At 35.8% G+C, this 14,804-nt stretch overlaps 1 protein-coding gene across 3 annotated transcripts in view; it reads right to left on the minus strand.

The window, feature by feature from the left end:
- Positions 1-14,804, minus strand: part of LOC120354897 (protein DVR-1) — a 217,292-nt gene that overhangs the window by 143,107 nt on the left and 59,381 nt on the right. For all 3 annotated transcript variants that reach the window (XM_039442971.1, XM_039442970.1, XM_039442972.1), the window contains one exon: positions 13,950-14,040. In XM_039442971.1, the coding sequence (XP_039298905.1) occupies positions 13,950-14,040 (91 nt within the window). The remainder of the gene's footprint in view (positions 1-13,949; positions 14,041-14,804) is intronic.

The following is a 14,804-nucleotide window of genomic DNA, read 5'->3' on the forward strand; positions in this document are numbered from 1 at the left end:
GGAATCATCATTCTTCATAATTCATTCATATTTGAAGACTGGAACGGCCCATACACTGTTCGTGCATTGCACATTCTGCCATTTTTTGTATTGGCACGACCAGCTGGGCAGAGCACGATGAGCGCCATACACTACAAATTCAGCTCGCTTCGTGCCGTGCTAGAAGTCGGTTATGAAAGAGATATTTTTTGGCCTGGCGCGACGGAAATCAAACCTTTTCGGATTGCCATCGTGCTGTGCAATGCAGGACGTGCTTAGCACGACATTCCTCACACACTGGCACGATCCTTCCTTTTTTGGCCCGTCCTGCACGACATGCAATGCTGGACCAGTGTATGAGCCGCATCTTATTAGACTATTGTAGACCGATATTGATATTCATCATCATTCCCTCATATGATGAGTGAAGAGTCCCAATGAGCTTCATATTTCTTATCTTAATGAATAATGAGTAATTTTTCAGACAATCTGCAATGGCACAGGGTCTGAGGTTATTCCTCAATGCGAATGGTTATATGCGATACGGATACAAACAATTAACAATCAATTCATCAAGGTTGTATGAGGTAACGCCCAAGATGTAAGTTGAATTGGATGTACTTTGTACTTCCAATCTGCAACGAACATTCCATCAATCTTATCTTATAATTAAGGTAATAATTAAGGCAATAATTAGGTGCCGGTAATGGCTAATGAAAGTATGTGAACACTCTAGTGATTAGGCTAAATAATGTGATCGTTGGCCTGCTCACATACATCAACACAAATAATGCGATCAGTATCGGCAACAATAAAGCAACCCTAATGACTATAGGCTCCCCTTGCCGACGGTCACGTTTAATGTGCGACGTCCAATGAGCGACGTTCCAAGTATTATGCTTCTATCAATCATCTGCATTTCTCCAAGTAAATAAGTAAAACTACTGCAAATGAATATTTCACAGATATCAAAAAGATTTAAGATCAACTACACAAGCAATTTACAAGTACAAGGGATCAAAAAACTCAATTCGATTTCAATGCCAATCTACAATCGTTGTATATTAAAGTAAAATGATTTTCACGTTTCATTCACTTGGAAGATTTCTTCAACAGAGCTAGCAATCCACTGAACCAGAAACTAACAAACGTTGTGTGTTATACCTTTGAACGCCAACTAAGGACGTATTTTGAATTTATGAACAAAATATTTAAATTCGGCACAAACGTTCAGTTTAGGTATGGAAATGTTGAGTTGAAAAATGTTTAAGACTCCCAAAATTTGATTAGAAATCGACGTCTTTATAGTTATTATTTGCGTTTTCAATGCGTTTTTGCAGGGTTTTCGAGAACGAGTGATCTAGAAACGTTTTCACTTTATCATCTCTCTCAAATTCCAGTTATCTCCCTCATAGATAAGCTGAAATGATAGTAGCCAAGCAATATTGAATGAATAGTCGTCACTGTTCCTGATGTATAGTAGTTGTATAGCGTTTCCTTGGAAGAGATGCTTGATGAAGCATAATGAAGTCATCCCATTCATAGAGGCTGCCTATCTTTTTTGTTATTTCAAACAAAAAACACACAGTTATGATCGAGCAGAAGATGCGGTCGGAAGGTATCTTATCGCGCTCCTAAACAGCGAGTTTAAGCCGGCCGGCCAGCGTGCTACCTATTATTCTATCCTACCAAAGTTATTCGAGTTGAAACGTCTTTTTAATTTATATTTCCAATCCAGTATAAAGAGTGTTACTAAAGTCGGTATTATGGAGTGTGAACGGTGTCACGATAAAATCACTGAAGATTGTGTTAAGTATCCAGTTTGCCAAATCACCTTTCATCAGGACTGTGTACTTTCACGAAAGAATAAGAAGTGGCAGTGCGAAAAATGTACTAAATCACCTGCGAGTTCCGGGACTAATCAAACAGCTAATCGTGAAATTTCCAATGAAACTCTATTGAATGCGATCAACGAATTCAGAAAGGAGACTAATAAAAAGTGGGAGGAGAGCAACGAATAGTGGGAGGAAATGAAGAAACAGTTCCAAGTCATCAAAAATAGGTGTAATGAAACATGTGTAACCGTGAGTCAACTATAGAAAGAGAACACGCGTCTTAAAGATGAACTGAGGAACGTAAAACTGAATGTACAGGATCTCCAACAACAGATGCGTAAAAACAATATTCTTATATCAGGTGTGCCGGTAACGTACAGGGAGAATGTGCTTGTAATTCTAGGAGACATAGCCAGCGTTCTCCAAGTGAATTTTTATCACACTGTTAAATCAGCTGCACATAGGTTAGGTGGTCAGAAATCAGACAAGAAACCTCCGTCTATTGTCGTGAATTTTACTTCCCGGTTGACAAAAGATATGTGGTTGGCTGCAAGAAGGCATAAAGGAAAACTCTATGCAAAAGACCTTAATATAGCATTTCCCGACAACCCTATTTATATGAACGAGCATCTAACTCCTGAAACAAGAGATATATTTAACGCTGCCAGAGAATTGCTGAAAAACAATAAGCTATCGGCTGTTTGGACTTCGGATTGTAAGATCATGGCGAAAGTATCGGCGGAGCAGCGTCCGTTTCGCGTGCGAGACCTCGCACATGTGGAGAGCATCGCCAGCCAAGATCGGGTTCCGACGACGCCGCCGCCAAACAACAGCGAAGCCAGCATAGCAGCTCCCCCGCCCGCCAACTCCGAACCTAACATCGCCAGTGAAGTGAAGTAATAAGAGGGTTTGAGAAACGATTTTGGTTGGTGAGCTTTTGACTGTGAGTAGAGTTTTTTCAGTTACGTAGAGTATTCTATTTTTTTTATTATTTCCAAAAACACTACTGAGCATTATATCTATATTTCATTTGAATTATTTTCATTCACGAATGATTTTAATTATTTGCATTGGACTTGGTACGGACTTGTGCTCATGATTTCATTTATTTTTTCTCGGTGTTATTCTTTTCTTTTGGTACTCGTAGAAGTGTATTCGATTAATGCAGTATTTTGTTTATTATATCCTCCAGTAGTATATATCTACTATCTTCTATTTATATATATATCTTCTAGTTAGGCATTAGAGCCTCACATAATAAGATGTGGTAATCTGTTTGAGAACTCAAGTTGAAGGCTAGTAATGCGCGATTACTCCCAATTAAATCACCAACAGAAAAAAGTAGTATTCAGATAGAAATGATAAGAATAAAGTATGTCGAAAGATCGCTCTGCATTAAAATAAGCATATTTTGTAACTTAAAATATTCTATGCTTATAATGAAGCACTGTTTCAACGTTCTAGCCCTAGAGGATGAGGCACTTAGAAATAGAATAGAAATAGAAACTTTTATTTGCCATAAAAAATTCAAATAAATACAAAAAATAGTGAACAATAGATTACAAATCTCAACAAAAGAAAAGCAAAAGTAACATTGTGTTCAAATACAAGCAAACATAATATTATGGCAAATGTACTGGGCGCAAAGAAATGAAATTTCCGTCCGCGCACAGGAGTATCAATAAATCTCTAAAATTACAATACAAGGACTATTTTTGAAAATAAACTGAAAAAAAATAAACATCCATAATATAATGAGTAAGTTAATGAAAAAGAAACATTGTTATAAGAGTAATGAGAGTAATGAGGTCTATAATTAGAAAAAAAAACATGTGATTAATATAATTAATTAATGTTCAGAATTAAACCAGCAATCATATAACCCAGGAATAGAAAGGTGGATAGAGCTAAGAAAAATAGTAATTGAATAGAACTTAGAGAATAGCAGCAACTGCCAAAAATACAATAACAGTTATGCAACCTAATAACCTGAAAGCTATATTATGTTGAAATGCCAGATCTTAGAAATATGAAGCTAAGGGAATATTGAATAGATTATCTTAGGATGTGGTACCAACTTTCAATCACATCAATATTGAGAGCCAAGATTATCTTCTTCACTTTTCTTTTGAAAATTGGGAGAGGATAACTAGCAGAAGCAATATCCTGAGGCAGTTGCTTGAAAAATCTTCCTTGCAGGAAACAGAAAGACTTTTGGAAAAAAGTACTATGAGGTCTAGGAATGGGAACCTTTCAGCAAACCTAGTTCTCCTATCATTGGCCTCGTGCCCCAAGGTAGCGCCTTCATTCCCACTAGACCAATAGAATTGAGATAATACCTTGAAAACATACAAGTGTCTCAGAGGCAAAATTTTCATAGACTGAAAAGAAGAGAATAAATCCAGATTTTCTTGATTATCAACTATTGCTCTTACTAAGGCTCTCTGGAGTGACAATACAGGCTTCAAATGGGTTATGTAAGTACTTCCCCAACAAACTAATCCATATGAGAGACGAGACTGAGCAAGGGCAAAATAGAGGTCTCTCAGAACAAATGTTGGACACAAGTTTCTAAGACTGAAAACCCTATGTAGAAGGCAACGCAAGTATTTTTTCATTGACTCTATCTGGTTTTTCCACAATAAATCATCATCAACGGTAATGCCAAGATACTTTACATTTCTCTCTTGATTTATAATTCCACAGCCACAATCAACTTCATTGCAACCAACAAAATGAAACTTCAAGGGCTGGATAAGCATGAATGAAGATGCAATCCCAAAATTCAGGTAGATGGTTTTCTCAAGGTTCAGGCTCAATTTATTGTATGCAAACCACACAGAAATCAAGCGAAGGTCATTTGACATCTGATCATACAGATCCGAATCTGAGGTTGCACCATAAGAAAGGGCAGTGTCATCAGCAAAAACTGTGAACCTTCCACTGAAAGGGCCATGATACAGGTCATTAATATACACCAGGAACAGGATAGGTCCCAATACAGAGCCTTGTGGAACTCCACAATCCACCATAAGAAGTGGACTAGAACTCAAGCCAATGCTAACTGCCTGAGACCGTTCAGAAAGGTATGAATAGAACCAAGTCAGAGGCAAACCACGAATACCAGCTGCTTCCAATTTCCTAATGAGTGTTGCATGGTCAACCGTGTCAAAGGCTTTCCGAATGTCCAAAAACAAGCCAGATACTCTTCTCACCTCTCTATTATTGATGTTCAAACATATCTCTGAAATGAACTTTCTCAAAGCCAACTCAGTTCCTAGGCCCTCTCTAAAACCAAATTGGCAATTTGAGAAAAAATTAGTTGAATTTAGGAAAGTCAACAAGCGATTTTTGATCAGTTTTTCAAATATAACTGAGAAAACAGAGAGAAGAGAAATGGATCTATAATTCTGGATTAATTTTGGGTTACCTTTTTTGGGAATTGGAACTACTTTCGCAATTTTGAGTTTACATGGAAAAACACCCTCAGAAATGCTTAAATTAAATATGAAACATAACACTGGACTGATGATTGAGCTTATTTTCTTGACCATGACTGATGAGTATCCATCGATGCCAGGGGCCTTAGAGTTTTTCAGGGATGCAATGACTTTTTCAATCTCCAAAGAAGAAATCGGATACCAAAACAGTGATCTATCACAACGTGGCTCTCTGAAAACATTGTTATAGTCGTTCAACGCTTGCTGAGGAAAAGGGGGTGGAACAGCAGACTTAGGTGCAGAGACAAAGTATTCATTGAACAGATTAGCAACCTCTGAATCTTCACTTACAACACCATCCTCGGTTACCAAATTGAATTTACTTTTCTTGGCTCCTCTTCCAATCAATTCATTGATAAGTTTCCACTGTTTTTTGGAATTACCTCTTACAGTCTGGAACCGATCATAGTAATATCTCTCCTTTGCTATCTTTACCCACATTTTTATCTTGTTCCTCAAAGTAACAAATTCATGTTTCAATCTGATGTTCTCAGGCTCATTCATTGTCTTCTTATATAATTTGTCCCTTGACCGAATAGCTTCACAAAGTCCACTGTTCATCCAAGGCTTCAATAATCGTTGCTTGTGATTTATTTGAGTGGACTTAGTGACCTTAGATGATTGAATGGCAGAGTCCAAAACATAACAAAAACAATTATATGCGTGATTAACACTTTTGGCACTGAATACAACAGACCAATCTTGGATTGTAAGTAATCCTGTGAGAACATCCCAATTTATTTCATGAAATGAACCAAAATTCACCCCTGGCCGAGACTTTTTGCCAGCATAGAAAGACACACAGCTCTGTGATCACTTATAGAGACCTCAAGAACAGCAGAGCGCGCAGAAGATGGACCAACACCTCTCAGCAACACATGATCAATGCACGTTGAAGTATTTTCCGTGACACGTGTATCAATATCAATCAAATTTTCAAGACCACTAGAAGAGATTATTTCAAAGTACCTGTCGCTAATTCGATCAGAATTATTAACATTTATATTAAAATCACCAATACATACAACAACCGAACTCTTAATGCTACTCAACATATCACTAAAATCAGTCAAGAAACGATCAACCGGAACTCCATGCCATCTATAAATTCCTATCAGAGTGAAGCAAACATTATTGTACACACATTCCAATATAAGAGAATCTGCCCCATCAATCTGTCTAGCTACTGTGCAACAGGTGAATTCCTCCTTGTGATAAACAACAATACCACCACATCTGTTATCATTACATGAGAATAAAGTAACATAACCCTTAATATCATATATATTTATATTTACATCAGGCTGGATCCACGCTTCAGACAAAACAATAAAATCTGGTTTCATTTCTAAATTGTTCAAGTATAACAAAAATTCATCAAAATTTCTATTAATGCTTTGAATATTCATATGGAAAAAAATAAGACTCTCATTACTCTTAAAATATTCATTAAAGTCCTCAATTGAAGTTAAATATTTACATTCAAAATCATTGTTCATAGTATAAAGTTTCTACTAAATGAAGACTCCATATATAATATATATATATATAATAATACTCTATCTTACAAGAAAGTAACTCATACTATACTGTTCATGCAAATTGCCACATCTATTATCAATACTGCGCTACTCCATTCCTGTCTAATTATTCAAGGACATATTTATACAATAAATATAAATGAAATTCACACAGTGAATTTACACCAACAATTGATTATCTTAAATAATGATCATTATAAACTAGATCAAACAAAGTTACATTGTTCCATAGTACATTCTAGCCCATTCTTTACATTTATTCAAGAAGTATTAATCTCCAAAGATAATTATGTCATTTCATATTCGAATTAACTTATCATATCTACAAATACCGTACCAACTTACTGAATGGAGACTAAGATTATGTATCCTTCTTCCTTTCAATAATAGGCTACTGTACTGTTTTAATTGTATCAGATTTAGCCTTTTCTATTGTGTACAAAATTCAAGCTGTTTATACTATTCTTAAAAACATTCAATAACAGCCTTAACTATACGCATTTGAGGAATGGAGTGAGGAAAGAAGAAGATTGTTGCTCAGAGAGCAAAATACTTTTACATAGCCTACTGTCCTCCACTGGTAAGGTTCACTAAAAAAGAGGCCTACAAAAGGTGGTCAAATTCTTATCGTTGGAATTTGATAAACAGGCCTTCAGCACTAAAACCTAGTCCCATGCAGCTTATCGCTACTCAATTGCAAACGTTCATAATCTGCGTGAAAGCAAAGGAATATAATAGTATCAAAGTCAACTTTGTTTCAATATTTATCTTTCCTTTCTTGTTTTTCATTTATCTTACATATTTGAAAGGTACTCACCATCTTCATATGAATATTCCTTCATGCGGTCAATTACTCTCTTAACGTTTTCACTGCTGGTCGGACGGCTTGACTTCGTTCGTTTTATTATTTCTTCTTTTTCTCTTATTATGATAAGAGATGCAGTAGAATTATTAGATACAGCATCTATAGATTGTGTAGAGTGTACAGATATTCAAAATTTCCGTTGCAAATTTCTTGAGAGCGGGGGACCCGGGAGTGCAACCCATCAAAAGTTTACAGTTATCCAACAAAATATTAGGAGTTATAAGAAAAATATTGATTAATTTAGCATATTATTACAAAGCCTCAATTATCGTTTTACATGTATAATTCTAACTGAAGCTTGGTTAGGTGATGAGAGTGATTTGATGGAAATCCCAGGTTATAGTTTGTTCAGATCATTCAATAATATCGATGAAAGCGATGGAGTAGTAGTATATATAGATAGTGAAATATCTGCTGTTCTTCGCGAGCTCCAATTAGGCGGTATTGCAACTTGTCTCTCCCTTACCTTCGACTGGGCCGGGGTGCCATGTGAACTATTAGCCTGCTATCGTAGTCCAATTCTAGTCTTGGCATTTCCATTGACTCAATTGATTCGTATTATAACAATCAGAGGAATACGAATAATGACAAGTGTATAAAAATTCTTGCTGGTGATATGAATTGTAATGTTTTAAATGCCATTTCCCAATCAATAGAAGAGAGGCTTGTAGATGTGCTGAACGATGCAGGTCTCGTTTGCTGTGTTGACAAAGTAACCAGGTCAGCTAGCAACACCTGCATTGATCACTATTTTATCAAGCTGCCTCCCTTATTTGAGGTGACATCTATAGTAATTCAAACCTTAATCACCGATCACTATACTGTTTTCATGAAATTTTCAACACTGGAACCTATCCCATCTCATAACGAAGCTAAATATTACGTGAAAACTGATTGGGAAGGTGTGAAAGATTCTCTGTCTTGACAAAACTGGAACCATGTCATCAATGAAAACAATATCAATCAGGCTACCAATTCATTTATAGAAACAATTCAGGAGATCATCTGTGAAAAGTCATCAAAAATTAAAATTTCAGCGAAAAACACGAAAATAAAACCATGGATCACTAGCGCCCTCATTAACTCTATCAGACATCGCGACAAAATTAAAAGGAGACTTATCAGACAACCTTACAATATCGCAATGAAAGAAGAATTTATCCGTTTCAGAAATATATTACATTCCGCTATTAAAAAAGCCAAATATAATTATTATAGGAGTAAGGTTGATGAAGTATCTTATAACCCTCAAAAGTTCTGGGCTGTAGTTAAGGAAATTGCTGGGAAAGCCAAAGGCGCGAAATCATACCCAAACATTACATTTCCTAGAGATAGTGAAACGACCCTACAACAAAGTATCAATGTTATTTGTAAAAATTTCAATAAATATTCTAGCTCAGTTGGAACCTCACTAGCCACATCATTGAACCCAATTGGAGAACCGGAAATTAATGATAATGATTGTGGAGTTGATTCAGTATTTGAGTTTAAGATTGTAACACTTGAAGAAGTTGCAAATGTAATAAATAGTCTTAAAGGCAGGAGTGCACCTGGGTACGACCTTATCCCAATTAAAATCATCAAAGATAACATACATTCATTAATATATCCCATCCATCACATATTTAATTTGAGCCTTCATTTGGGGCAGTTTCCAGAGAACCTGAAAATTGCAAAAATTATACCAATCCACAAATCCGGCCCCAAAAACGAACTCACAAATTACAAACCGATTTCCCTTTTAGCCTCTGTTTCAAAAATTATTGAGAAGTGTGTCAAAGTACAATTGATGGAATACTTGACAAGTAATGATATTCTAGCAAAGAATCAATATGGCTTTCAAAAATTCAAAAATACTAATGATGCCCTTTTTGAGGTAACTAGATACATAATAGAATCAATAAAATCGAAAAATAAAGTAATTATTTCTTTCCTTGACTTGGCTAAAGCATTTGATTCGGTCGATAGGGGAAAGCTATTGAAAAAACTTGAAGCTGTGGGAATTAAAAACTCTGCACTCCATTGGTTCATTAGTTACTTTGACAAGCGTTTACAATCTGTGCAGATTTGAGGGGAATTTAGTGAGAGGGATAGTGTTGAATACGGTGTCATTCAGGGCAGCACCCTGGGCCCAATATTGTTCCTGATTTACATTAACAACATTTCCCAACTGAACACAAGAAGCACAGTACTCCTATTTGCTGATGATACAATTGTTATTTCAGCAGGTAAAGAGTGGGAAGAAGCCTATGAGAATGCCTGTTCTGACCTATCAAAAATTGAAAATTGGTTTGACCACAATAGTCTATCAGTAAACTTGAGCAAAACCAAATATATGCCCATTGTGACCAGGAATCAACCAGACCCAGGCTCAAGGCAAATCAAGATGCACTCCTGTAGAAATATAGGATCATCAACCTGCACTTGTGGATCTATTAATAGAGTGGACCAGTATAAGTATCTTGGGGTCATGTTTGATTATCGTCTGAGTTGGGTTCCTCATATTCAGTGTTTAAAACAGAGACTGAGAAGATTGTTGTATGGGTTTTCCCAATTGAGCAATGTGCTGAATATCAGACTGTGCAGGAGGATCTATCATGCCTATGCACAGTCAGTATTGGAGTATGGCATTATTGTTTGGGGGGAGTGTCATCTGCAGGTCTTGAACCTCTTGCTGTCACCCAGAGAACAATTTTAAAAACAATTTTGAAAAAAGAATCAAGATACCCCACAGCACTGCTGTTCTCGGACTTCCCTGTGTTCAACATCAGACAACTATACATCAAAACATCACTCAGTTATATTAGGAAACATAAAGCAGATCTATTCACCGATATCGAACATAATTATCAAACACGACATAGGAAAAACCATGGATATTATATACCTAGATTGATACACGGAACTGAACTCAAATCACCATACTATGTAGCTCAGATTTTATACAGGAATGTTCCAGATAATGTGAGGGAGGCCGAGAGCAGCAGCAATGTAATATTCAATCAGACGAGTCAATTGCCTTGATGAGCTACAACTACATCAGTTTAATGTGGCCGTGATTCTTTCTTGAAAAGCATATTCATCAACCAATCTAATTTTCATCAACCAATCTAATTTTCATCAATCAAAAATGAAGATGATTGACAACTTGAAAATTTGTGTTGAAGATAAAGGTATTATACGTTGAGTATCTTTTGAGCCGTTGCAAGTACGTTTAGAATTGAAGGAATGTTCACACAAGAAAATAAAGAGATCAGTTCCAGCATCAATAAGGCAGGCCCATATATTATTTGAAGAGATTTTATTCATTCAAATGCTAGGAAGAAGATATTAGCCTATTTTAAAATATATTTCTGTGTAGGCCTATCCTTATTTATATGGGAATATGTTGAGCCTAAAATGATGAATAACATATTGGGCTTTTAACTACTCGAATGACTTTCCAGTCACTTGAACAGATTATATTCAAGCCACTGTATATATATATTTTTTTCATCATTTAAAAATTAGCACCTAGTCAGAGACTAATAAGCTATTTATTTTATCCTAATTTTACTAAATGGACTTTTTCAAACCTCATCCTATGATTCAGTTTGTCTAGTTTTTGACTACAATTAATTAGTCTAGTTTGTATCCTATAAAATAGTTCCATACAATCAAGTTAGTAGGCCAATAATAATTTGTTTGGTTTGAAGGGATGAACATTTCACTATCACTAACACCAGCTTCAAGCCATCAATTCACAACACAAATTTCACTTCACTTACTCATGCGGTTTTGTTCTTTTGAGCCTCCTTCCAGATTATCAACATCAAGCAGCTGGATTGCCTCTATATTGTCGTGCTGGTGGAGTCTCTCTTCATGCTTGGCCGCAAAGTGCTCAATAACTTTCGTGACTGTCTCCAATTGAAGGTCGCGATGAAGATCAGCATCTCTGATGTACCAAGGAGCGTCAACAATATTTCTTAGTACCTTATTTTGAAATCGTTGGATAATTTGTACATTGGATGGTTTAGTACAGCCCCAAAGTTGAATGCCATAAGTCCATACTGGTTTCAGTAGCTGTTTATATAGTAGAATCTTGTTGTATATGGACAGCCTGGATCCTCTTCCCAGCAACCAATACATCTTTTTGAATTCAATTTCTAGTTCTTCCCTTTTCTTCTTGACGTGTGCTTTCCATTTGAGCTTGACATCCAGTGTCATACCCAAATATTTGGCAGTATTAGCATGTGGAATGACTTTCTCATTTATATATACTGGAATATATTGAATTCTTTTATTAGTAAAATTCACATGTACAGACTTGGTATCATTTAGTTTAATTAGCCAATGATTTGTCCATTTGTTTACTCCATTAACTGCTCTTTGTAGCTTTTCTGTAGATTCCTCAATATCTTCTGCGACTGAGAGAATAGCAGTATCATCTGCAAATGTAGCTATAGTGACTCCTGCTGGCTCTGGAATGTCACTAGTGTACAGTGTATACAAAACTGGTCCTAGCACACTACCTTGGGGTACACCAGCTTTAATTTGCCTTAGTGTAGAATATTCATCATCCAGCTTCACTCTGAAATATCTCTCGTCCAGGTGAGACTTCAATAATTGGCTATATGCTGCGGGTAGGACTTGTTCAAATTTATGGCACAAGCCTTCATGCCAAACCTTGTCGAAAGCTTGGGCAATATCTAAGAAGACAGTAGAACATACTTTTTTCTCCTCAAGACATCTTTCTATTACATCTGTTAGTCTGTGTACTTGATCAATTGTTGAATGTTTACTACGGAATCCAAGCTAGTGAGAAGGTATAAGTTGTTTGTCCTGTAGAATTGGTTTTAATCTTGCCAACAGTAAGCTTTCAAAAAGTTTTGATAGTACCGGTAAGAGTGATATTGGTCTATAAGAGGTTACTTCATTTAGTGACTTTCCGGGCTTAGGTAGCATTATAACTTCGGCTACTTTCCATAAACTTGGCACGTACTTTAAACGGAAAGCTGCATTGAAAATATGATTCAATTTCACAATTGCTTTTCTAGGAAGATGTTGAAGTATTTCTCCTGCTATGAGGTCATATCCGGGTGATTTCTTCATTGCCATATTATCTATTTCTTTTTTAACTTCTCTTGGCGATGTTGGAGGGATATTATCCAAAAGTCTTGGCTGTATGATCACATTTATTCCATCATTGAGCACTCTATCATCATGAGGAGTAAATGTTTTCTCAAGATGGTTTGCAAACAAAACCACTTTTTCCTTACTGCTGTGAGCCCATGTTCCATCTTCTTTCCTTATTGGTGCCACTTGTTCCACTGGTCTCTTTATTTTCTTTGTCGCTCTCCATAGTGAGTAGTTGGTACTGGCCTTATTACTTAGTTCCTCCATGTAAGTGTTAATCTCTTGCTGTTTTATTTCATGTATTGCTCCTCTCAAGTTCTGTGTAATTCTATTCAGTTCTATTTTACTTCTTGGATCTCTTGTCGTTTGCCAGATTCTTCTAGTTCTTCTTCTTTCTGCTATTAGCTCTCTTACTACTTGGGGGTAGCAATTACCTCTAATTTTACTCTGAAGTGGGGGAGTGTTTTCTCATGGAGATTGTTGAATGTTCGTTACAAACTCTTGTACTTCATTTTCCAGCTCTTCAATCGTTTGTAGAGATGTGTCTAAATCAATTTTATTTTCTATCATGTGCTTTAATGATTCTATGTCTGCATATTTATTTATTAGTTGTGGTGCTCCGGGTTTTTTCACAGCAGAGCTATGGATTGTAAGGACAATTGGTGAATGATCGGAGTTAATATCAAATTCTTCCTCAACCTCTATAGTGTTGGGTGATATGTACTTTGTGATGAAGAAGTCTAACAGGTCTGGGATCTTAGCTCTATCTGTTGGCCAGTAAGTTGGTAAAATCACTGTAATCTGGTTTCTTTACTAAGCCACTGTATATGAGAATAGAATTCGTAGGGTTGCAAGGGATTCAAAACTCAATGCATCCCATGGATGGCAGATGATTATTTGAGCAAAATAATTTCACTAATATTAACCCTTGATACTAAAACATTATTCCATAATGAATGTACAACACTATTATTTTTTCATAGATCATTTGTTCATGGTATTAATAATTGGAGTTCTATCACTAATGAAGTGTTAAGAAAAAAATCTATGTGTTGACTAAAGATGGCATAATCTATATGTTGACTAAAATCTATGTGTTAATATTGGTACTCACCTCCAACCGGGAAAGTGTGCATTGACATTGTGGGGTTTCTTTTCAGGTATATTTTGTGCATCCTGTCATATTCTTCTTGACTCACGTTCATCTGAAATCAAAAAATCAATGAATTACTTTTATTTTCTCTCAATATGTACTATTTTAATATTCATATGAATTGTCAAGTGTATATTTACTCTTTGTAATTAATTTGCCATTTCTTTAATAATTGATGATTATATAATAAATGGTTTATGGAGAGAGGATTTCTCAACTTTATTCAAAAAATTTGTATTTCATCAGGTTTTTGGAAGAGAAAGTTTCTTTGTTTATTAATGAAAAGTGAATCTGAGATTCACTTTGGTCTACAGATGTCATAAATTTGGGAATCAATTGCTTTGGTCATAGTAGCTTAATGATAAACCAAATTCTACTCAGCATCAATTCATGGATCGATGAGAATCTATACCGCTCTTAGATTTAAAAACTCGATGTGTGTTTACTCTCGTTCAAACATATTTCTTAGACTATAAGTATGAAAAAAGGCAGGTTAGAATGTGAAAATATCAATATATATCAAGTGTAGCACTAGCCTTAAGCTCTTCAAACGCTGTGGTAGCTTATTACAAAATCATATTATCTGGTTATTAATATTATTTTTCTAACCCAGATCATGGTGGATACTTTCTTTTCAACTTTGTTGAAAAGAAAACGAAGCAATATTATGAGATAAAATCCCTCTGAGTTTTGTCAAGCTGAACGGTTGGATGCCGATCAATACACCGTTAAATCAATAATTGAATAAGCTGAATAGCCACCACCTCCCAATATGAATACGAAGTTTCAAAGGTGATGAGTCAAAAAGTACTTCTT

This window comes from Nilaparvata lugens, chromosome X (genome assembly GCF_014356525.2).
Source record: "Nilaparvata lugens isolate BPH chromosome X, ASM1435652v1, whole genome shotgun sequence".
In the NCBI taxonomy this organism is placed as follows: domain Eukaryota; kingdom Metazoa; phylum Arthropoda; class Insecta; order Hemiptera; family Delphacidae; genus Nilaparvata; species Nilaparvata lugens.